The 26,045-nt window shown below is 41.4% G+C and overlaps 2 protein-coding genes and 2 pseudogenes across 2 annotated transcripts in view; 2 read left to right on the top strand and 2 right to left on the bottom strand.

Moving 5' to 3' along the window:
• Nucleotides 1-451: 451 nt before the first annotated feature.
• LOC146714854 (E3 SUMO-protein ligase ZBED1-like) lies at nt 452-2,874 on the top strand (annotated as a pseudogene).
• A 2,334-nt stretch (nt 2,875-5,208) lies between these two features.
• On the bottom strand, nt 5,209-8,727 carry LOC146714853 (uncharacterized). The gene is made up of 4 exons (XM_085451202.1): nt 7,936-8,727; nt 7,599-7,790; nt 7,231-7,503; nt 5,209-6,606 (listed from the first exon to the last, which is right to left on the bottom strand). Exons 1-4 carry the CDS (start codon nt 8,174-8,176, stop codon nt 5,564-5,566), a joined length of 1,749 nt encoding a protein of 582 aa, XP_085307328.1. The 5' UTR covers nt 8,177-8,727; the 3' UTR covers nt 5,209-5,563.
• Nucleotides 8,728-10,963: 2,236 nt separating this feature from the next.
• On the bottom strand, nt 10,964-11,847 carry LOC146714852 (uncharacterized; annotated as a pseudogene).
• A 1,689-nt stretch (nt 11,848-13,536) lies between these two features.
• Nucleotides 13,537-26,045, top strand: part of rell1 (RELT like 1) — a 34,440-nt gene continuing 21,931 nt past the window's right edge. The window contains exons 1-2 of the mRNA XM_085451186.1: nt 13,537-13,735; nt 25,110-25,307. Coding sequence (XP_085307312.1) covers nt 13,711-13,735; nt 25,110-25,307 — 223 coding nt within the window. The 5' untranslated portion in view covers nt 13,537-13,710. The remainder of the gene's footprint in view (nt 13,736-25,109; nt 25,308-26,045) is intronic.

Here is a 26,045-nt window from a genome sequence, read left to right as displayed (position 1 = left end):
TGTCTGCTTTCTGACTGACATATTCAAACACATGAATGACCTCAGTGTGGGACTACGAAACAGAGGCAAAACTGTCACTGAACTTGTGGAACAGATGCGTGCATTCCAAGTCAAGTTGAACCTTTTCTAAACTGACTTGAGCGCAGGCCGGTTGCTGCATTTTCCAACACTCCGCAAATGCATCTCATCACCGACACAAATCACAGATGTGATGACTGATTTCATTGCGAGGTTGAAAGTAGGGCTGCCACGATTAGTCGACTAGTCACGATTACGTCGACGCCTAATTTAGTAGTCGACGCGTCGTTTAAATGCCGTAAAATCCTGAAAGGTGCAGGAATAACAGTAGGATTCAAGAGTGTAATAACAGACTGAAACAGAAGATGGCCGAAATGCATCTACAAGGATACCGTTAAACGCCAAAGACGAAGAAGAAGCAGTCTCCGTTATCATGGCTACTCAGCAACAGAACTCGAAAGTCTGGGAGCATTTTGACAAAACAAAAGAAAAGAAGGTCCAGTGCAAAATCTGCAAAATGGAACTTGCCTTCCATGGCAGTACGACGGCGATGCACGAGCATCTAAAAAAGAAGCACGTCGTGGCATCCGACGACGAAGTGGTACAGTCATCTTGGTAAGCTAATTGGCTAGTTAGCTGCTAACATTATCGTAAACAACAAGCTAATTATTTGTGCTGTCAGCGTTAATCTCGTTAATATGATGTTAACGCCATAACCGCATTAACGCGACAAATCCCCGTTAGCGAGTCCCGTGCAGCCCTCGCACCGCGTTGTTGAGCTAACGGGGATTTGCCGCGTTAACATCGTATTGACGAGATTAACGCTGAGACGTTACAGGACTGCTAAAAAAATACGTTCGTCTTCAGTGGACGACTTTGTCACTAAGCCAACAACATGTACACCTCGACAAGCAGATGTCCTGACTGAATCAATCTTGAACATGTTGGTGACGGACATGAGACCCCTGTCTATGGTTGATGATCAAGGTTTCAAAGAGATGATCGAGCAGTTCAACCCAGATTAACATGCTAACTACCTACCAGGCCGATCCCACTTCACCAAATTGATGGAAAAGAAATATGATGCTACCTTTGAGAAGGTTGGTCTCTCTTTCTCTCCACTCTCTCACACCACAAACACAAAATAGCAATTTGTATTAGAATTTAATACATTTCATGATGAAATAATATTAAGAGCTTGCTGACTGAGCAACCAATAAATTAATCTTGGTTAAAGCATGTAATGGAAAGTTGTTGTTTTTTGTTTTTTACTGATATGTTGAATGTTTATTGTTTAATATACGTAACTGTATTTGATGTAAATGAATTATTCAATTGGTAAATTTAAATCTTGATGCATAAACTGACAAGCATTATTAATAATGAAAAAATATACTGTAATATATTTCACTAATGCTTACTATTGTTCCAAATCATCTCATATCTTTAGGTAAAGCAGACCCTTGGTGGTGTCAAAGGTTTCTTCACCCTGACTGCTGATATCTGGACCAGTCTTGCAACAGATTGGAAGATGAAGAGCTTCATCCTTGATACCATGCCTCTTGAGGAGAGGCATACTGGTGCCAATATAGTGACATGGATGGAAGAGGTGCTAACAAAGCTTGACATCTTGCCTGCCAAAATAAAAGCAGTAGTACATGACAGTGGTTCCAATATGGTGGCAGCAATGCGACTGCTTGAAGAAAAACATGGATGGGCCTCTATCCGCTGTGCTGGACACACACTCCAGCTCATAGTCGATACTGCTCTCAAAGAAACCACCATCAGCAGAGCACTAGGTGCTGCTAGGCAGCTAGTGGAGCACTTTAAGAGAAGCGAGCTGGCTAGTACAAGACTAAAAATGAAACGGGAGCAAATGAATGTGAAGAAAATACACTGATCCAAGATGTCAGTACAAGATGGAATAGTACATTCCACATGATAGAGAGACTCCTCGAACAGCGCTGGCCTCTCACTGCCACTCTTTCAGATCCCGAGGTAACACCAAGGGGGAAACACTACTTCAACTTGAAGCCAGAGCAGTGGGTGCTGCTTGAAGAACTGAAACAAGGTTTGGCACCTTTTGAGACTGCTACTGTTTACCTTAGTGGACAGCAGTACACAACTGTTTCAGGTCTTCCACAGGTGGTCAAAGGGCTGACACGGGCTGTACACCAAAGCCACCTGGAGACGAGCTCAGGAAAATCTTTCATTGCCAGTGCAGAAAAAGGCATAACACAGAGATGTGGGAATATATGCACTTTCTCAGCAGACAAAGAAAACCCTGTTATTCTCGCAGCTGGCTTGGACCCCAGATACAGAAAGTTGAAGTTTTTGGCTCCTGAAGATGTCATCAGAGTGCAGGGGACTGTTGAAGTGCTTGCTGTCAAAAAAGCAAACACATGAGCATCCAAAAATGCAGACAGTCAATGGTTCAGGTAGAATTGAAAAGACTGCTCTGGACAACCTCCTTGAGTCTGACACAGACAGTCAGGGTGACAATGAGGAAGAAGCATCTAAGGAGGACCAAGATGTCCAAGTTGTTAGAAGTGAAGTTCAGCTGTACTTTAAAGAAGCCACACTTTATAAAAAGGATGATCCTCTTAAATGGTGGAGCAAAAATGAGGGACGTTTCCCCACACTATCAAAGCTAGCTAAATCTTTTCTGTGCATTCCTGCAACCTCCACCCCATCGGAGCGGATCTTCTCCACAGCAGGGAACATCTACACTCAAAAGAGAGCAAGCCTTTCTGCAGAACATGTAGAAAAGCTAACTTTCCTGGCTATGAACAATAATCTCGTGTAGATTGCTATACTGACTATATAGTCCCAAAGTTCAATATAGTTGTGAGGACTGAGCACAAAATGCTATTTTGTTATATTTGTTTTCGGTTTGCTTCAAACTAGAAATTTCATTAAAAGTCTAATAAACTATTATCTTGTCTTTATTTTTAGTTTCACATACCTTAAACACTTATAGCTGTAAGCTAATGATAGGTCTAAAAGAGCAGACGCATGCTGGTGCAATAAGCTGTACGTTTTACATCCAATGGATGATGATCTGATTAGTCGACTAATCGCAAAAATAATCGGTGACTAGTCGACTATCAAAATAATCGTTTGTGGCAGCCCTAGTTGAAAGAGAACTTTTCTGGTCGACTAGATGGACTTGCTTTACCCACAGAGGTGATGAGTTTTGCCAGAGACCCATTTAGTGTTTCAACAGAAGGCGACTCCATCAGAGCAAAGGAAGTGGTCCCTTCCACTGACGAGGGGAAGTTCATACTTGAAGTTGTTGACATGCAGTCATCCTTAGCCATGGCACAGGATCTTCGCACTAACGGGCCTGCAAAGTTTTGGACTGATGTCAATACACAGCAGTTCCCTAACGTTAAGAAAGTAGCAGTCGTCATCCTCAGTATGTTTGGGTCAACGTACACGCGTGAATCAAGCTTTTCACACATGAACTCAGCAGCTCTCGCTCACTGACTGACAACACGCTTCACCACTCCATTCAGATTGCACTGACACCTTATGAGCCAAAAATTACAGAATGTGGATGTTTTTTTCTGCATCAATGAAATTTGAAAAATATGAGTGACTTTGCCAGTGTTTTTATTTCAGTGGTTTAGCTATGATTCAGGTGTGTTGACCCAAGGTCATATCTAAATCATGCAGGACACTGGCCCTTTGTCCAACACTGATATAAACAGACACTGTAGTACTTCTGTTAGTGTACATTTCCTCATTATGTTAAATCTCGAGGATTGACAGTGAGAAAGGTGGAATGCAGGGACAGCAAAGAACCTTGAACCCAAACGTCTAAGCCAGATAAACTTCAGACTTCACAGGGTAGAGCAACAGTACAACGTGAACTCCCAGACTGCAGTGACACAAACTCTCCCTAGCACATAATATCACCTTACACACACAAGACAGTGTGGGCAAAACACCAATGAAACCACTGCAGCAGTAAAGTTGATAAGCATTTTTTTCAGCCTCACCAAGCACACAGTTATGAACTAATCTGTAATCCATTCAGGGCGTTCTATCTTTCAAATTTCTGAAGAGCAACCATGGTAAAGAAAATGAAGTTAGAAATTGTCATCAGCTGAAAGAACAGTGCATGAACATTCCTCACATGGGTAGTGTTATCAGCATCCAGGAGCCATTGCGCTCTGCTAGTCCTGACGGGGTCATTGACTCAGATGAGCTGATAGAAATAAAATGTCCAGTGCCGACCCATCCTTCGCTCACTGAGCAGCTTAGCCAGAAGTGCAGCGATATCAAACTGGTAGATGGAGATCTGCAGCTGCAGAGGCTATTACATGGAAGTGCAACGTACAGTGCTTTGTGTGCTAGTGAGCATGTTTCATTTACAGTGCAACATAATGAGGCATCTGTAAAGGAACAAGTAAAGCCCTTAAGAGGGTTTTACTTCTCATGTTTCTTATCTCAACTTGTAGAGGATTACACAGCAGGTTTCAGTTAAATGAGAGATATTTCAAAATACTAGGCAAGCTTTAATGCACATTTGCTCATGTGACAACTATAAACGGGATAAACACTAACATGATGGCAGAGTTTGGTCTGTCTTGTGAATGAAAGGAGACATTGGAAAGAAAAGCATCTGGATACCTTTAGGTGGCTTGAAGACGTTTCACCTCATCTGAGAAGCTTCTTCGGTTCTAGGGTCAAATGGTGAAGAGCCCCAGATTACAGCCTGTGGGACTGTCCACCTGAGAGGGACAACGGACCCCCTAATGATCCTCAACCCAATCACATGAGCCAAGGTATGAAAACGAGCGTGGGTCACAATCAGCCATGGTTTCAGGTGAACCCATTGTGAAACCGAGCCCCACCCTATCATTTGACTTATCGGGTCAAATGGCCCAGGATGTGAGTGGGCGCTAAGGCATCTGGGAAGGGATCTCAAAACTGGATTCTAGATGGCAGACAACCGTTGTCGTAAACCACCGCCTCTGTTCCACTGGTCGCTCCCCGTCAGTTTTAACTGCTCTTAAATTAACATAAGAAACATTTTTCACCACCAAATTCAGTTCAGTGATTGGGTCAATGGGTCGTTCAGTAGGTCGTAAAACTGGGTCTTTCATTTTGTCATTCAGTGGCAACAACAACTACATTTTAACACATGGTGGAATATAAATACCAAACTGACAACATTTACTGTTGAAAATAGTTCTGTATTTCTGTAATTTTCCAAGACAATAACAAAATGTCAAGAATGCACAACTAATTATTGTAGCTTTGAGAAAAACATTTGTTTCCACTTGAAGAGCACATTGTGGTTGAATAAAAAAAAAAAAGCACTAATTGTTCAGTTGATTGCACTATATGTGCACTTTTTAAACACGTAACCTTTCTTCTACAAAAATATTTACATCGTGTAGAACAGAAGATAAAAACAGACCTGGAATCATTTACTCCCTCCAAATATGTACATCAAATTTCTACCTTAAAATAAAATTACATTGGGTAACGATCTTGATATCCCTGAGTTTACGCTCGTTTACAACATGCACAGTTATTCTGTATCACGGATGATATCCTCTCGTAAGTTGACTAGAGCAGCACATATCCTCAGAATCTTTCCTATTTTAGGAGCCATGCTTATGGGAACGATTTGTGAGAGTATTTTGTAGACTTTCAAACGTCTGATTGCTCGTTCAACGTGGATTCTTACATTTGCAATCCGACGCGTGTCTGTTACCTGTTCCTTAGTTAGTTGTCCACGTTTTTTTGTGAAAGAGGGTATTACTAATCCAACTTCTCTCTCAAAGAGCAAGTCTTTTAATGTTAAATCTCCACCTGTCATGACTTCATCACCAGGTTTAAGGTATGTTAACATTCCAGAGTCCATTGTGATAAATTTCTCACTACATTGACTGCCATATGCTGCAGACACAAACATGATTAGACCAGATGGTGCAACAGCAACCAAATATTTGACCGTGTTGCTTGAGTAGTAATGGCTGTACGATCGCCTTCTTGAGTCCAGATTTCTGGGTTTCTGCAAAAAGGTCTCACTGCAGTCTACAATGCACGTAGTATTTGGAAAGGTCTTCTTGAAGGCTGCAGGCATAGTTGCTTTAATAGTTTCTTTTGGCAGCCATGGAATTAATGGCCGGAAAACCTCCTCCAGTTTGTCCAACCAGTGTAAGATGATCTTGCTGGCCATGCTCTGTGATATACGAAACTGGCGGCTTAGGTCACCTATTACACGGTTACTCTTTAATTTCATCAGAGTCATGAGGACTTGATCTCGCACAGGCATTGTAAATTCATTGTCGTCACATCCTTCCAGTGTCGACACAAGAATGTTAAATGTTTCCAAGGCTATCCCAGTGTACAGCAAAGCGTCTGCATCATTTTGAAGAATGAAATATGCAACTTCATCACACTGAGTCATCTTATCCTGCACTTCTTTTCTGGGAGACCTGTTGCAGTATTGGTGATCTTGTTGTGAAGGATCCTCCCACTGTGTGTGGACTGAGTGCACATGTAGCTCAGGGGGTTGTTTGGAGATGCTGGCCTGGTCTAAGATGACTGAAGGTGCCACTGCGCAGTCTGAATAACACAAAAATACAATCAGATGTGCACTCAAAAAAAAAACCTGTAAGCAATAAGAGAAACTGTCGAGTCGCACGTATTATATTTTTGAGGGGAATTTCTCATTCTATAATCTCTCACACACGGAAAATCAGAAACATTTTGTTTACATTTATAAGTCCCTGAAAATGTGTCAGAATTTTAGTTTTCATTTTTAAATGAAAATAAAAAAAAAAAAATCACAAACTTTGGTTTGCAAAGGTTGCATTTAAATTATTTTACTTGGTTTTCATACAGTTGCTTTAAATACATGATAAAATAACTGCCTCTAATAACTCATTAGCATGTTCTTTATAAACCCAAACCTGAGACTTTCACAGCCATTGGGGCTAATGTCTATGGGACAAATAAATGAAGACATAGTTTTGTCAGCATGCGGCTGGTCTTAATTACTAACCATGGGCCTAAACTTTCTTTAAAATTAAGAATTAGCTGCTAATAACCTGCTAACATCCAGCCTAACACACTTGTTACTATAACCAGCTAGTGCCGACTAACGCCATTCACCATAGCCTACTATTTAGGAGAATTAGAATTGCATGATTAAAATGTGAAACGTGGACACACCACATTTACACTCACCAGGTAAAGATTCTGTGTCTTTGTTTGTGTTGCTGGAAGCTGTCTGACTCACAGTGGTCTGAGTGAGCTTTCTTCTTTTCTTAGGTGGGGGCCGATCATAGCCCAGACAATGCTGAGTTGCTGCTACTACCTCTGCCTCCACTTGTCCAACACAACTCTTGCCCACAGCCTCCATCACGTGGTGATTATGGTGTTGGTCTTCTATCGTGTCCATCTCTGGCAGCTCTTGTGCGCAGGCCTTACCCTCAGACTCTGCTGCTTCATTACCAAAGCCTGTGAGACACAATGAGTGCAAACATATGAGGTAAATGTTCACCAGAAGTCCAATGAAAAGTGCATGAATCGTCAAAAAGCTATATGCTGATTACCGGACAGTGAGAGAATTTTCTCTATCTTTGAAGTGGGGGGTTTGTATTTTCCTCCGACTGCTGCTCTTTGTTGTTTTCGTTGCATTCGCCGACGGTGCCGGTCCAAGCTTGAAGCAGGGATTTCAGAGTGCCCCATGCGTAGCGTTGGAACCCAGTCAGGATTAGTTTCATCCATTTCATAGGCTGGTTTGCCTGCAATAATGCCAAATAATTAGCAACTCTATAAATAGAACGTCGTTCTGCGAAAATAGTCATTCGTTGTTCTAAGTTGCTATGACCTCGGAGCGCATCGAAAATAAAACCATTAGGCTATAAAGAGTACTTATTTAGAACTTACCCGAATGAAAATGTCTGGAACACACCAGCAGATATCTGGGGATGGCAGAGAATTGGATATCCGCTCGTCCCACAGCTGCTATCCATGCTAGACGCCTTCTTTTGGTAACATCCGATACATGAGCTCCCTCATTTTGCTTCCAGGCGGGGAAAGAATGAAAAGAAAGCCCATTTTCAAGCTTATTTCCTTGTCGGTCATGCGATCGAACATTACAGAAGACCACACAGCAAGTACGAACCATGGCTGATGTTATTCGTGTGCTTTAGCTTCTCTCAATTGTTAGCACTTTGTTTGGCCTACACAAATGGCGCCTCAACCAAAACTCCTATCCACGCCCCCTCCCGTGACGTCACGCTCAAAGCCCTATAAAATGAAGGGAGCAAACATAGGGGCTGTCTCGTACGTACTTGGCGTACTTGCGTTCACGTGTACTCGTGATACGTCATCAGTCGGAGACCAAGTACTGTTCCAAGAACGCGAAAAATTCCCGGATGTGTTCTCGATTCTCTTCGGAGGGTGTTTGAGTCTAAGGCTTCCAGCCACGCTAGTTTCCGATCCTCCTTCCGAGGCATAGCGTGCAGTGGGTATGGCGCTGGGCACGGACAGGCCTTTCGAAGTTGTTGATGCTCTAAGCAAAATATTTCTAACGCGTTTTTCAGTTTTCTTGAATTACTAGGGCAGCCGATAACAGCACACCTTGAACACGATATCATCCTCGAATAGGTAAAGCCGCTAATTACAGCACAAAATAACCGAATGTGTTGTTAGCAACAAGTGAATGCTAGCTCTCGCTTTGAGTAACCGGAAGTATTAAAGTGAACGGCGGAAGTACTGAAATCTGTGGATTTAAGAAAGCCATTGCCAAAGTGAATAATGCGGAGGCAATTAAAAATCTGACGGAGCCCACCAAAACTAAAGCTTTATTTATTCAAAACAAATGTAAATGTTCCCAAAGATACTTATTTCAAGCCACAGATTTGACTCACATGTCCTGAATGTGCAGAAAGTTTTGAACATAAGCAGAGACATCCCAGACATAACCCCAGCTAGAAGTATCTCGCCTCCCTTACAGCTGGAAATGGAAAGGATGTCATAAAAAGCTCCTGGAGGTGTAACGTGTTGGTGGTCTAATACTTCTGTTTCAAATTGTGCACGTGTACGTATATCTAACATCTTCAGAGTTCATCTTACGCCATAATGTACCAGAAATGGAAGTCAGGTTACTAAAAATGACTTTTCTGCTGCTTTCACAAACCTACTGTATACCCAGACCCAGCCCCTTGGGAGGCACTGCAGTTCATTACTAATTAATTAAACGTGAATTGTAATTGGTTGTTTAAATTCAAGATACGGTCAAATAGTCAGTTTTCCAAGTGCTGCAACCAGCTGCTCTCTTACTGCATCACGTATTTGGAGTCAGTGCTTTAAATTTGCATGTAAATATGTGTCAGATATGTGCAACTGACAAAACACCATGTTATCACACAGAGCAAATCTGCATTGTGTTTTATTTCTTGTTAAGAAATGCTGATTGTATTTTTTTAAATAAAAGAATCTGTAAATGAAGTAATAACCGCATCGGTTCTGTTTATTCTGCTGTTTAGTTTAAGTACCCTTTTCAGTGTTCATTCATTATGGGTAAAGTGCGCCATCTTGTGTACAGTCATGTGCAGTTCTATTTGAAAATGAACATTAGAAGGGATCGTTTATGCTCATTGGATCGGGGTTGGGCTTTTTTAGTGATCGGTTAAACAAAACTGAAGTGTCTGTGTGGACCAAAATTTTTAGGTAGATCATTGACTGATGTGTACAGTTGCGAGGTACCAAATTATGTTTATTGGAAAGGGGAGTGCTCAGGGGAAGGGGGGGGGGGGGGACTGTCTTTGGTGCTGTTTGTGTGTTTACATTTTTGGCACTGTACAATAGAACCTCCAAGAAAAAGGACATTTTCATCAATCTGTAAACATTTTGATCTCATAATGCCAAATTAGGTCAGTGTTTTCCCTTTCCTGTTTCCATTTTTGCTCACTTGTCTTTGGAGTGAATTATGTTCCAATTCCTCCCTGAAGGAATCTTCAGGAAGGAATATTGTTATTTAGTTTATTATTAATTGATTATTCATTTTACTATATCACACAAACTTAATTTTAACTCATTCAAACCGCTCATCCTTAATATACATAAACCCTGCTCTCACATACATGTACACAAGCACTCCCACTGTCACGAGAACTTATATTTCACGTTTTTCACTTTAACTTCCTTGCAAAGATGGGGTTTTTTTTGTAAATTGCTATGTTAGTCAATTATATATTTTTTGTTAAGATCAAATTCACTGGAATATAGACACAATATAGCACTTCATCACAACCTGGTAATGTGAAGCATTCATCACTCATTTGGTGTCCAGACATCAGAATGAATGAACTTACCGGTAGTTCAGTCTCTCCCCATGCTCTTTATCCAGGTTGCCTGCAGTGGTTTTTGAAATCCTGCAGATGTCGCTCTTGAGCGGCACACCAACACAGTGTCGACACAGCATGGGGAATGTGCCACAAACTCCACGAGGCGTCATCTACCCGTCACTAACTGTTACTGTCATGTGGGGAACAACACAGAGATGAACAGAGTGCATTGACTCATTGTCACCGATACCCAATTTACATTCTGGACCAGTGTGTCCCAATCTTGCACAATAAGGCTAATTTGAGTTTTTGAACACAAAACAGGCTCTTGACCTGCAACTCAGAGGAACACATGCAAAGCACATGAGTTCATGTATGTGCTTGATGGATTTCTATACTCTTTCCACCACTGAAAGCCAGAAATGAACAGCAGAATTATGCACATTCGGTCAGATCTTCTGTACATTTATGATTTATTTTCAGGTGGTTTTCTACATGCATGTGCCTATAGAGACACTGTGGATGTGTACGAGGATGAGTAATAAGCACTTAACTGCAGTTAATAAAAGTATAAGGAGTTTCTAACAAAAACAAAATGCCTGAAAAACTAAATCAAAAATTGATTAAACAGGTTGTGTTTGATAGTAGTAAAGAAAATTGGCTCCATCTGCAAGGATGAAATGACCTGGAAGAGGGTGACGGACCTAATGGTACAGTGGGATGTTGCGGAGCACCCTGGAGTCATGCACTGACCCAGGAGGCAAAACCAGGCCAGCCCACATATGTATCCACGAAGCAGCCCTGATGGTCACAAACTGCCCGCAGGATTATGGAGGGGAACAATTTCCTGTTCCTGTAGCACTGACCATCAGGGCCACTGGGAGGCTTGATGCAGACATGGCAGCCGTCAATTGCACCAGCAGCTTTCAAAAAGACTCTGTGTCTTGCCAGCCCTGCTAACCCATGAGACACGACATCTAGTTCTTCAGGTTTCCGAGGGAGGCGGATGACCCGATGACGAACAGCATACCACCCCCGTCTATGACCCTGTGGATGATGCAGTGAACTGTGTAATGAGCTATTGCTGGAGCTATGGAGCTATGGAAACAACTCTGTAGGACGCTCCACGTGTCAGTCAGAAAAGAAAAACAAGACCTCAATTGTGGCACCCCAACCATGTGTCCCATCCTGGTTAATCAGATTCAGCAACACTTTTAGAGACTCCCTGCTCAGGCGAAAATCAGGTCTAGTGTCCTCATTATTAAAAAATCTGTCCAGGACTGGGACACTCAGTTTAATCCTGCAGTACAGTGGTCCGGCCTGTTGAAGGAAAAAGTGGAAAATAATAGAAATTGTTTTATTCTTGTCATCATTATGAATGTTGCTGTTCTGGTTCTTTAAAAAAAGATTTTATGTGTAAATCATTATTTTGATTATTACAGTTGGGAACAGCAGGTGATGCAAATCTGAAGGCTAGACCGTCTCATGTACCTCTCACTTTTGGCATTCGTGTTATTGGCAGTCTTAGAAGGCCTATGAATTGGGACTCAGCTAATGTATGTCTGCAAATACTAACTAATCCTTCCTATCTGTTTCAATATGTACGCAATTATAAATGGCCTGTATTTATATAGCGCTTTTCTAGTCCCTAAGGACCCCAAAGCGCTTTACACAACCTGTCATCCACCCATTCACACACTGGTGATGGCAAGCTACATTGTAGCCACAGCCACCCTGGGGCGCACTGACAGAGGCGAGGCTGCCGGACACTGGCGCCACCGGGCCCTCTGACCACCACCAGTAGGCAACGGGTGAAGTGTCTCGCCCAAGGACACAACGACCGAGACTGTCCAAGCCGGGGCTCGAACCGGCAACCTTCCGATTACAAGGCGAACTCCCAACTCTTGAGCCACGATCGCCCCAAATGTGCTTTACTTTTCCAACTGTTTTCAGAGGCTAACGTTAGCGTTTGTACTCAACAGTAAAAATAAGTCTACAACTTGGGCTCTTCCTCCACTGAAATCTAAAGGTGGAAGTAAAACATAAATTAAGAGATCGGGACTTTTATTAGAGTCTTAAACTATTCCTTTCTACCTGTACAGTTGTTGAAAGATTCTGTCAGTTTATGTAACAGCCTTCAGCTGTTTTAGCTAACTGGCACTCACAGCTAACTTCAAAAAATAAATCATGTTGAACCTAAAATTACCATCATAAAAATAAGTCATCAGAATATTCCACATTTATCTAGTAACCACAGGAGTTAGAAAAAGATAGCAACTCTTTCTACATGCATACATTTATTGGTGGAGTGTGTGTAAATGTTAATTAAAAGTGCTCTGGTATAGGTAGTTGATGGAGACTTATTATAGTAAGTGATAGTAAGTGTATGACTGATAATTGAACAGAAATAAGTATGTTTAAATTTAAATAAAAATAAAAAGTAGTCACTTAGTAGTCACTCTCCAAAAAAATAAAACACACACACACAGTGTACTGAGCATTTTGCTTTATTGCAATCCTTTTTGGGTTGGAACACACTTCTGACTTTAGCTTTCTTCCGGCGTTCTGAAGGAAAAACCTCCCATCCTCTCCACTCCAGCTTCACTAAAAGCAGTAGAGAGCTTCTCAGTGCCATCACCACCACCTGTTCTCTCACCTGCCTGGCACCGCCTCTTAAACTCACGGACACCCCTCCTCTGCAGCTGAGCCAGGGGCCACACATCTGTCACATTTTGTGAAATGAAATTTTTTTTTTAACCTCAAACATGCATTGTGAACATTTTTTTTAACCTTTTTGTATTGTTTTTGTGACCCATCTTTTTTTTATTTGCAGCCAACAACACATTTAAACAGCATAACTTGACCCAAAGTGCTTCAGCGACAGGCACATTTACATTTCAGGTTTTACAACAAACAAAAAAAAACAACAACAAACCCAGTTTCAAAATACACGAAAAGCTGAAAGGTGCGTTTTGTTGTGTTAACTAATAATTGTGGGGAAAAATAAACTAGTGATTTTGTGGTCACTAAGTGTGTTTAAAGCTTGCAAACTGATGATGATTCATCTCATAAATCATGACACATCAGTAGTTATTGGTATCGGCATTTTAAAAAATGTGCAATCAGGCACGGCATCACTTAAGGCGGCAACGAACGCGGAAGTGTCGGTGAGTGAGTGCTCTCGCTCCAGCTCGACTCTCTGTCGGGGACACTACAGGGCGTATCCGCTCTCTGAGAATCGGGAAACACGTTGATATTCGCTGCAACTCTCCGCTTTATTTTGATCAGTGTAATCGCTCCGTAGTGCTGACCGTCAGCGGCTGCCTAGAACATCGACACCGACACCAGCCTGCTGGATATCAGCCCAGCGATGAGCAACACGACCGCTTCTGACGGTTGGTTTCTGAGCTTTCTATAACTTGTGTGTGGATGAAACCGTGTTTCACCGCTGCAGTTCATGGTATATGGTACATATATTGCGAAAAGACCTCTGTAGTTTTCCATGTCGTGACATTGATGTCAGCCTTCCTGGAAAACGAACTTGTTAAGCCCGCGTGTAAAGTTTCAGGAGGATATTGCGCACCTACATCAGATGCGCTGCAGGGCAGAGGAAAAGTAAAAGTTAGTAGAGTCTCGTTAGAGGCTTTGGGAAAACTATTGCTTTTGAATAATCAGACACACCTTATTAAGCTTTATTTAGTTATAATGACTTACATGCTGTCCCATTGTCACAGAAAGACTGTTAAACTTTGGGTTTGAGCGATTGAAATATGTTTTTGCAGGTTTGTGGTATTTCGGCATCATTACGGCGCTTGCAAAGTTAACGTGTTATGTTAAGTTAACTCTTTGTATTACTTGACCTATTCTGCTTTTTAATATAATAGCTCTTTCAAGATGTAAGGGGGCGATCGTGGCTCAAGAGTTCGTCTTGTAATTGGAAGGTTGCCGGTTCGAGCCCCGGCTCCGACAGTCTCGGTCCTTGGGCAAGACACTTCACCCGCTGCCTACTGGTGGTGGTCAGAGGGCCCGGTGGCGCCAGTATCCGGCAGCCTCTGTCAGTGCGCCCCAGGGCGGCTGTGGCTACAATGTAGCTTGCCATCACCAGTGTGTGAATGGGTGGATGACTGTGTATAGTGTAAAGCTTTGGGGTCCTTAGGACCAAGTAAAGCGCTATACATTTACCATTTAAATGTACTCACTGTTTGTCCTGCTGCAGATTTTCCATCAAAAACTCAAAGCCGACTGAATAACCTGTAAGATTAAACTGAGTACTGATAAACTGAGTGTGCAGTTGAATATTTGCTCATCAGATAAGGACTCTTCGAGCTATGTTAATAACGGTTTCACAATGTCAGATCACGCTTTACTGCTTCCCGTGAGAAAATGTTTATTTATTTCTTCTTCTGGTATAAAACAGAAAAGCATGAGTTTTGTGGTTTACTGTAATAATCAGCAGATTAAGAAATATTAACCATAAATGTCAGCTGCTTCTCCAAAAGTGCATCAAGTTTAATTTTATGTCAGAATGTCTGTGCCTAAATGTGTGAAGGTTGCTTTAAAAGCTCAAAAGCAGAGCCAGGCTCACCCTGGATGTTTGAGGGCTGAGATCAACACTGAACTGCCATCAGTGCGACGCCGTCACATCTAAATAAACCGAAGCAATTATTGTTGGATTATTTTCTGTAAAAACAAAAGAATATTCGGGGCAAATATAAATCATTGCTGCAAAAGGGATGGGTGCTTTCAGAGTTTCTAAGCAGCATATAAAGACATTACATTCGCTTAAATAATTTGCACGTAGTAAAATGTTTGTGCATGTTGGCAATATTTCCCCTCTGTGTTGTGATCAGTGTTGGAGTCATTACTACACAAAATGCTTTTTCTTTTTAAAAAAATAGCGCAGTACCTTACTTAATTTCTCCCAGGACAAAGTCTATAAATGTATTACTCCTTAGATTACTTTCATGTTTCGCCATAAAATAACCTGAAAAGCATTATGCACAATTACCACTAACATAAATCCCTATGCTAACGAGGACACACTCTTTCTCTTAGTACTTAGGTATGAGCACAAAGCCGACAACAAAAAGGAAAAATGAAAACGAGCACAGAGACTTCAAAGTGATCTCCATGGTGATTCTACCTTAGAAACATAGACGGGTAGAAATAGATGCCTGACTGCTCATCAGTTTGTTACCTGTTGAAGTTCATGGTCTGGCTGCTGGGCAGCGGTCGGCTTTTACTCGACTTTTGCTCTGGGTTTTTGGCTAGCTTAGCATTAGCATGCTATCTGTGCAAGGTGCTTGCAAAGAGCTGATTTTGTATTAACAGCATAATGCAGCTGTTTCTGTCTTGGATGTTTGCACTATAAAATTACTCTGTCCTCCTTTTATGCAACAAAATATAAATGTCCATATGCACGCTGCAGACTGTGCCCCGATTTTCCTCGAATCAATAGGCAGGCAAACTTACAATTCCAAGGAACTGAGCTACTGGAATCAGAATCAGAAAGGGTTTTATTGCCAAATGTTGAGCAGGTTTACAACATTAGGAAATTGCTGTGGTGCTTAGTGTAAACATACTGTCATAAACGCTTAAATAGATATAAAAATAAGAATAAGAATTAAAAGTGCTAAGTAGATAGAAATTGGCTCTCTGCAGGGCTGGACTGGGACAAAAAATCGGCCCGGGCATTTTGACTAGAGACCGGCCCACCAAAAATGTGACGTCATTCAGGGGTAAAACCGCAAAGGATTCTGGGAACTTGTGGCAAGAGGTACTAGCGCATGCAGGTTTTCAATTGAGCTCAGTTACACAGCGATAAAAAGAAACACAAAAAATGGCAAGAAGCTGTTGTATTATTAACTGCAATAGCCGGTGTTGTGCCAAAAAGTGATTGTCTGCCAAAAACTGATTGCTGGTATTTAAATTGCTATGAGTAACTTGTTGGGCTATAATATGTGAAACATATGTCAAATGCATCCCTCATGGATGACATGAAGTCATCTCTCCATCTCTCTCTGCTGCTCTTCTGTCTCCTCTGTCACAGACTTCTCCACTTTAGATGATAAATCAGCCTGGTGCAACATGTAAGGATTGGCACAATTTGTTAAGATTTTGAGGAGTTTGAGAAACTAACCTGAAGCATAAAATAAAATTTACTATCAGTAACTTCATAGCACCCGCCCAGCAGTATATAAACTCCATCATGCTAGCTAGTACGCAGTACCAGTTATTCTAAGCGCCTGTAAAAAGTCAGCACAACGAAAACAAACTACAACTAAACTTGGTTTATATCTGACACAGACAGCAGGTCATAACTTCTTGCCTGAAGTTCAGTTCCTCTGCCACTATGACCGGCGGCCGCCTCGGTCTCTCCTCCTCTTGCCTCCCCTTTCCCTTATCCACCTGCTGGCCTCCACCACTTGCTGATGTTGCTAAATCTGTGGAAGCTATGCCATAGCTACCGCCAAACAATTCAGTTATTTTTACACATTTGGCAGCGTCTGCCTGAAGGGCTTTTTGGCCCTAATTTTTTCTGCACCTTCTTTCCTTTTTTTGTTCTCCATTTTCTTTAGTTCGTCTATAAGATTGCTAAACAAGGGGGAGGGTGCATCCGACCTCCTCGGCTGTAATTGGTCCAGCCCAGAGTCGATCATGACCAACTGGCCAATCCAACACCTTTCATTATTTATACCCTTCCAAAAAAAAAAAAAAAAAAATGATCGGCCCATAAAAACAAAAAATCGCCAGCGGCCCACCGGGCAAATGCCCGGTATGCCCGATGGCCAGTCCAGCTATGGCTCTCTGTAAGAACTGGTTCTCAGTTCCCATCTCTACCCGTAATATTGGGCAACATAGGAAGACATCTCATTTGGTTAACCAAAGCTGTTTAGAAAAATTGGTAATAGTTCATTAAACAAAATAAAAAATAGATTGATAAATACCTTTCTACCTGTGGGAAATTTCAGTGAATATCAGTGCTTGGGTTTGTGCCCATGACTGAGATGGTTACCACGCCTTCCAGAAAGACCAGAAAGTCCAGGTGGGAGCTTTGCAGCAAGCAGGAGTGCTTAGTTAGTAGGTTGCCCCTAGATCAATGTGCAGCTGCTTCTCTGAACTTTATCCGAATTTGTTAGCATATACCAATAATCTGTGCTTTTAAAATGGATCTCTGTTGTTATATGCTTGCTGACTTCACCCCTCTGAAGTTGCCTTACATAAGTGTGGCGCTGACCGCCTGATTGAAGCTTTGTTCGGGCTTGCAGTCACAGCCACAAGGAGGGTTCAGTTACAGTAGACAGTTTTTATTCTTTTTGTTCCACATCATTTATAGTTTTTTTGACGTTAGATGAAAACACACAAAACGGCACAAAACCCTGATACAAATCAGATGTGCAGTTCACTATCCTCCAACACTGTGTACAACCATGAAGCTCCTTATTTACAGTGTCAGAGACTAGATGTGAGTAGGAAGAAAACAGCTGATCTGTCTTACATAAACCTTTATGTATAATCTTTAAAATATTGACTGTTTGACTGCAACAGCTTCTGAGGCATTTCCTTAGACAGATAATGAGCTTGGGTTTTTGTTTTTGTCACTTTATGTCTTCACAATCTGATCTGTGCATTTCATTATGCTAACTCTGATAGTATTCTGTTTTTATATGAGGATCGATGGAGATGAATAACTTATAAGCAGTGATTATTGCGATGCCTGTTGAACGACAGAGTACTGTAGTGTCAGTCTCGCTCATTTAGTTCCAGCCGATGTCTTCATAACCTTTAAAAAGTGGGGACTATTTCCATCTTTCCATGAGAGGTCTGTGGCTTGAAGAAGGCCAAAGCTCATTCAATTAGACCCACTCATCCAGTCCCTTAATTTGGAGACAGGAAAACACTCGTATCACATGTGTTTGTTTATGTGTGAGTGTGCAGTAATCCTTTCCTAATTACCAGGCAGAATGTAAACTCACTCTAGTTTCAGCTGGACACTCAGGCAGTCACTGGTGTGTGAGTCTGAGAGTGGTTCCCAGTTTAGTCGAGCAAACTCCCCCAAAGCGATTCAAAGAAAAGAAAAGTTTGTCTCAAAAGCTAGAAGGAAAAAACGAAACTGGACTTTTTTTTTTTAGGTTTTTGAAGATGTTTCACCTCTCACCCAAGAGGTTTCTTTATTTCTTTTTTTTTTTTTCTTCTTTAACTGAACTTGATTTAATTAATCATTTGTGTCCTCACATGAGCCAGGGTGTGCAAACAAAAGCGTGGGTAATCACCACCAGAGGTTTGGAGTGAAACCATTGTGACACCTTGCTCCACATAGATTGCCTTCTTTACTCCTCTTTCACACCGTTGGTCTTCTCGGGCTAAAATGTGAACACTGGCAAACTCAAACGTGTGACCTTTACCCTTTAGGTGCAGGTGTACAGTGTTGAGTACACCTGAGAGTTGAGTGTTGTCCTGTCGAGGTGGCTCTTCTCGCTGTCAGCCACAGAGTTTAAACGACCTCTTAGTGATCTTTCAAATTAAAAGTGACTTATAAGTTGTACTACATAGCTGGTCTCTAGCCACGTACATCAGAGAAGATTACCCCCCCCCCACACACACACACACACACACACAAATGTCACCACCTGGATTTAACTAAGCAAATACTTAAACCCTTCCACTGGTTTGGAGGTCTAAGTTTGGGTAATGTTATGTTGTTGTGTGCTTGAAAAATGTGGTCAGCTGACTGCCTGAATATACTGAATGACCAAGTTTTTCCGTCAGCCATATTATTGTGGTGTAATTGCCGGGATTCATCGGGCTTAAATTGTGAAAGAGTGGCTCAGGGACAATGAGGCAACCCTCCAGTGTATTTATCGTCTCTTCACATGTCAACGAAGAGCATCCTTCAATCCAGCTGGGTAAGCTTGAGCCAAGATGTTGGAAAGAGTGACTTTTGGTCAGCTAGAAGCTTCTTTTTTTTTTTTAAACACTTTGGTGTCAAGGAGTTAGGTGAGGAACAACAAATGCATTTTTTGTGTGTTAAACATTGGGAACTGGTTAAACTTTTTAAAAGTTCAGACTAAGCGGCTCAAATTGTTAACCGCATCAGCAGCTCACCTTAAAGCTTGACTCTACCTGGCTGCTTTACATTGTTGAAGTTCATCAATACAAGTTGCTAAATTTCATTATCATCTGTCGCTGTCTGGTTGCCACATCGCAGCTCGTCACTTCCTGTGTGGACAGTCATGCATTTTCCTGAGTATGTGGAAATGAGAAGCCACAGTGAACAGAACTGCATCGCATTCAGTTGAAAACCTATTTCCCGTAACTTATCCGAGGGATACATAAAGTTCTGTCTCTTTAATTTCCTGAACAGTAGCAGTACTGTGCTCTTTCTTTATTTTGCTGGGAAAATGGGAAATAGTTTCCACATTTGTTAAAACTTGTACAAACATACATGGTAGGGCTGTGCGATATGACCAAAATCTCATATCCACATAAGACATTTATCGTCCTGACAACGATATAAATCACAAAAATGTAATATTTTTCTGTAAATTCTGTGAATCTCGGGCAAAACAATATATATCGGATGACGATATAAAAACGTCTATCATTTCATTTTACGCTATCGTTTGTTTCGTGGTGTCGTAAAATACACCGTTTACAGCAATATTTTTTTTCATCGTTTTGATTGTCACTGTAGTGGCTATATTAATTTCTTAAAGTTCTCTCTTTCTCTTATATTTAATATAACCACACTATGGACGAACAAGAGCCTGTTTTCACGTGTTGTCGTTAGCCACAACGACGGTAACACCATCGCATGGCTCCGCTGTCCACTTGTTTGTGACAGTCCCAAAACGTCGGCTGCATCCTCCGGAGGCCGCATTTGAAGGCCGATTACGTCACAGCCAGGCGACGAAGGCTGTCGATAAACGATAAATGTCTTATACCGGGATATGAGATTTTGGTGAAATTGTGTGTGTGTGTGTGCTAAGTTGTCTCTTATGTGTAGACACAACACTGAGTCATCTGTTGAGTTAAGGTGACCTTTTAATACTTGAATGATTTACAGGTCAGTGTTAAGTGGTTTAATAAACAAGCGTTCCTCTTAAAATGATGGATGATGGACTGAAAATGCAGCCAATGTCCAAAGAAAAAGAGTAAGTAACCATGTTTATGGTCTCAGGCGATTATGTCCATGCATGTCAGTAACTCAGGACTGAAACCTAGTGAGGAATCATTACATATGGTGCATTTTTATTTACTCCAATAAACGTATGAGACTATTTAGGAAAACCAAATGAATCAATTTGAGTGCAATCTGTGGAATTTCCCCCATTGAAAGAGAGGATATTTAAAAGTTAATGTACAACGTTGTGCTCCTTACTCATTGTGTTTTCACGAAATCCTGTGGACTTCTGAATACAATGAATCATCAAACATAGACAAAGTGCAAAGAGGAAGCGATGTGGAGTAAACGTCATTAGACTGAAAGGGCACCGAATCCACAGGAATAAATAGCAACAGAAGGCTGATTATTGCATGTGGTCGCCTGCCGTAAATATTTCCCTGTAGCTGGCATCCAATAGTGTGAATATCCATAAATGGCATGAAAAGTGCTTTAATAATGTGCTTTTTCGCAATCTGATATTTATTGAGGTGTTTGAATTCTTGGTTGAGTCAATATATAAAGTAAATACTTGTTAAAAACCCAATCATGACATCAGAAATGGGAGATTTGGATAGAGTTTGATTGGTGCATGCTGATTGCATTGTGTTTGCAATCAGGACAGGAGAGTGAACAGGTGGAAGGAGCAGAGAAAATTAAGAGTGCAGCACACTGATGAGACACGAAAACAGCTGGAAAATTGAGGAAGAGGTGAGCATCAATAAAAGGCAAGACAAAAGTGACTCGGCAGGAGCTGCGATAGCAGGGTTGGTAAAGTTTAAAAATTAAACTAACACGTCAGCATAAAGTCTGGGATACTCTGAGTGCTTCATAGACACGGTTTTAATGTTTTTCTCAAGGTTTAGTCCCTGCTGCTTAACAACAAAGCTGAAGAACTCAAAAAGACATCATTAAATGTCTCTTTAGACTCTTTCTCTCCTAGGGAGCTTTCTTAACTAACTTCAATCATTTCTTCCTGTAATGATCCACGTGTCTCTTAGGCTGTTCAACAAAGTCTTGCTATTAATTAATGCTACAATATTACATACAATAGAGTTATCTCTATCAGCAGAGTGTGCTCCATAGACTTCCAAGGTGGCTGCAATTACAGCACTACTTTAAAGTCTGTCATGGATCCACCTGTTTTAGTGGATGTTCACAAGCCGAACAAGGGTCAGCGATCAGATGACATGCACTTTACATTTCCACCCGTGTGATGGTGTTGCACACAAAGGGTCAGATTACTAACTGAATGTAGCTGAGTGCTTTAAATCTTGCAGCCGTCTCCGATTCCCTAGCTTACACTTTTTAATGCCCAGTTGCCAAGAAGTGACTCACAGAGTTTGACGTTAAAACGAAAAACTAAAATGAAACTAAAAATCAGCCCATGTGATTAGCAGGGCTCAAAGAATGCAGCGACAGCCAGCGTGCTGCTCTTTTGTACAAATGACCCCAATTTAATGGCCTGTTCTTGGTCTCTCGTTGCCCTCCACATCTGCACCATTAATCATGAAAATTGAATATGTTTTGGTCTGCACAGCGGTTGGATAAAAGGAGAAACTTTTAGATATCAGCTTGGGTTCTTGGAAATGGTTATCACTGCTGATATTTTATCAGTAATTTTTAAAAAAAAAGCTCACAAAACTGCAACTTTAGTCAAGAACGAAAAGAAAACGACCTCTTCGTTCAACAGAAAATCCAAAAAGTCCAAATGTTTCTTAGAAGTTGTAGCTGGAAACTAATGTAACCGCCGCCCCGCTGTTGTTGCCGTTTAAATTCATTTTGTTAATCCCCTTCTGTGAAGTGCTCATGTCTCTAGCTTTAGTTTGTAGTTCTCTCTCTTTTATAGGAGCTCCACCACAGCACCAGCTGTGGTTACAGAAAAGATGTCTGGCTCCAATTCAGAAACTCCTCAGTGACCCCGTTCAAGCCATTTGCTAGTCTCCAGTCTTATTTTATTTTAAAACAGTCATCTAATTGGCCCGTGATTACTTCTGAGTCATTTTAGAGGCGCACAGGACCGTGCTGTTCCAACAGTGTGGTTGTCACTGTTATTGCAAGCTCATAGACATGCAACTTTTGGTAACAGGCTGGTCAGTCAGCAGACAATGATCAGTGTGTTCAGGTTTGGGCACCAGGGAACTGGGACAATGGAGGAGCACTAATGTGTTTATGCATCGGGTGCACATAAGCTAGTATTTAGATACATGTCTCCGCGCGTGGTGCTGTTCTATAGTTCGTGCAGATTAGCTGTCGTGCTGCGTCTCTCTATCAGACCCACCCCGAGTCTCTTTGTGCTGTGCACACACAGACCTGAGCAGACAAAAGCTCTCTTGTTTGTAGAGCTGGAATGCGTCATGTGGTACCTCACCTTTGAACTTTGACCTGATCGAGATGTTTGGTTCAAAATGTAATATTTCATAGTATCATCTGATTTATTCACACTTACGCTTTTTTTTTGTTTGTGTTTTTACATTCAAACATTTACAGTTTTAGTCATTTTACAGTTTTACAAAAGTTGTGTTCTGAAAATATTGGCATCAGTAGCATTATTGACACTTCATATTTCCTCCATGGCTTAAAATGGGGAGTGGAGTAGTTAAGGTGGTGATATTACTTTACTGTAATAGGCCTAGGTTGCTGGGGTTGCCCCATGATGCAGTGAGCATTTCTTTTTCACTCTCTGTTGTATTATACACCAGTATTGCAGTTATTCATTACTCAACTGTGGCTCTGTCACGCATAGTGTGTCTTTTGTCCTGTTCTTCTCTGTGCTCGCTTCCCCCTCCCATCAACCCCAACCGGTTGTGGCAGATGGCTGTCCCTTCCTGAGCCTAGTTTTGCCGGAGGTTTCTTACTGCTTGCTCATAGGGGGTGATGTGACCGCCGGTGTTTCTATCTATTATTGTAGCGTCTTTACCTTTACGATATAATAAAAACCTTGAAGTGACTGCTGTTGTAAACTGGTGCTATATAAGCTGAGTTGAGTTGAATTGAAGGGACTTGTTTTGTACTTGCAACAGCAAATCTAATGGAAGTCAGGTTAAAAGTTAATTTGCTCATGGTGTGTTTTATTTATCATAATTAGCGGTGACACCATGGGTGCAGTGGGTGGCTGGTTTGATGAGCATCCCTGCTGTCACAGATTAGTGCGAGCAGTCCTCTGTTGACCGTGCAGCGTAAATACAATGAATTATGATTTTTAAGCAATTTTTTCCCCCATGAGCTTTCCCATATGGAAAAGATATATATAAATCTTATAAAGTTTGTATCTGTCTTGTGTGAAACTTGTATGAAAAGCATATAAGAGTGAAAACAGATATAAGATCCCTTGAAAAATTATATAATGAAACTCATTAAAACTCATGAAAGTGGCCACTTTCATGAGTAAATCATATAAGTTTTTACTATTTCTTTTCCATATGGGTTGGGTGAGCTTATAAGTTCATTCGGTGGAAGAGTCATCACTTGCTATCATGTGAATACTACAGTAAAAACTTACTTAGATCAGGTAAACATTAACACTGTTTACCTGCTTTAAGTACAGGCCTACCACCACTAAGGTAAATGTTACTGTTTGAGGAAATGTGGTATCTTTGTGTCTTTTAACAAAGTAATTAAGTAATGGATACACAACTAAATGACAGATAGGTGCCTGTTTTTCACAATCTACTTTAGAAATGTTTGTTTTTTACAATAAGTCCACAGTTTTGGGAAAAAGGACTTTTTTTTTTTTTTTGTGAAGAACAAAAACTTTCTGTTTTATAATTACTTGAAAATCTGGGCATCGAGCTACCAGCGCATCTTCTTATATTTTGCACATGTATTTCTTACATTTAAATTGTAAGAAATAAATGTGCAAGGCCTGCTGACAGGTTTCCTTGATTTACTGCAGCAATATTTCTTTGTCATGTAGAAAAACGGAGACATTCTGTTGAAAGTGCACTTCTTTTTTTTCTGATATGGAGACGTCTCAGGGTTTGAATGTGTAGTAAACTGGTTTGGCCCAGTTGAGATCAAAGTAGGCTGTGTGTTGCCCATGATGTAAAGTGAGTTTGACATCCCTGGATGACAGTGGCAAGACCTCCTGAATTTTTTTTTTTATCTTCAAAATATATTTTTGTTGTTTTAATTGAAAGTACAGGATTTGGAGCCCAGGAGATGTTTATTGTACCCAATCCAATAATCTGGACTTTAGACCCCCGGGTAGGCAGGTAGGAGTGGGAGCAGAGGCAGATTGAGCTAAAATGGTGAGATGTTTGTGGTCCTTGCGTCTGCTTTCTGCTGTCGTCTGTCTGATGATGTAACCGCCCGCTACGCCCAGGTTGGGTTACATCTGTTATGTTTAACATGCATTAAAGTCACCTTAAATAAAACATGTGACTGACTGCTATCACAGTTTATGGGACCCTTGTAAAGCTGGTTTACAGGAGTGCCTGCTCTCCTCCCTCACTCAGAAATAAATCAATAAAAGGGGAAAAAAAACAGTCGAAGACAGAAACTAAAAAGGGTTTTGTTTTTCTGCGCCGCCTTACAAAAATGTATTGAATTACTGCTTTTTTTTTTTTCTTTTTTTTTTTAAATTTAAATTGTTTCTCATCCTCTAGCTGGTGACAGTGCTGGAACGAGCGGCGGGACCAATCCGTACTACATCGCCTTTGTGCTGGTGCCTATTCTCTTCCTTCTGGGCCTGCTCGGTGTGGTGATCTGTCATGTGCTGAAAAGGAAGGGCTACCGGTGCACCACAGACCATGATGACGAGGAGGAGTGTAAGGAAGAGGTCAAAGATCCCGAGCTGGGCGGAGGTAAGGTTTCAGAGATTCTGGGAGGTCATTGGAGGTTCTGAGAAATTTGACAGTATCGTTGGATTTATGTTTTTATTGAGTCTAAGGCTTAAATCATCCATCGCCTATATACAATACAAGCCAAAGATTATCCCACAGCCAGGCTCATATTAATCCAAGTGGACGTGAGGGAGGGCAAAGACGATTGTTACATTGTGTCGTTGTGTTGCTGATGTGTCTTCTCAGAAAAAAAGGGCCTTTTTTTCTTCTTTAAATAAGGCAAGCCAAGGTAACCCCAGTTCATTGTCAAAGATAGGACCGGTTAAATTAAAACAAGCCTTACAGATTCAATTTAGTTTTGACCCAGTTTTAACAGGAAGAAACCTCCAGCAAAACCAGTCTCAGCGAGGGCCTCGATCATTTGGCGGATGCGGGGAAAACGAGGGGGAAAAAAAGAAGACAAAAGAGAGCGCAGGGAGACGGGACAAAACCCAGACTGAGGGAGACAGAGGGCAAAAATGTAATGATATGTTGCAGCGATGCATAAACACGCGGGCAGTTTTAAGAGGTTGATGGAGGAGTACCGCTCGGTGTGTCACGTGAAGTCCCGCAGCGGACAGAGCCTGTCGCAGCATAACAAAGGGAGGCTTCTGATTCAGCCCTGACTGTCAGTTTTATCAAAGAAGAAAGTTTCAAGCCTAATCTTAAATGTAGAGATTGTGTCTGTCTCCCAAATTCAAAACTGGGACCTGGCTTCAC

This window comes from Copadichromis virginalis, linkage group LG3 (assembly GCF_057382275.1).
Source record: "Copadichromis virginalis isolate Kocher_CV1m ecotype Utaka linkage group LG3, C_Virginalis_male_GT1.1, whole genome shotgun sequence".
NCBI lineage: Eukaryota > Metazoa > Chordata > Actinopteri > Cichliformes > Cichlidae > Copadichromis > Copadichromis virginalis.
The sequence above is the reverse complement of the archived record's forward strand: the minus strand, read 5'-3'. Positions and strand labels throughout refer to the sequence as shown.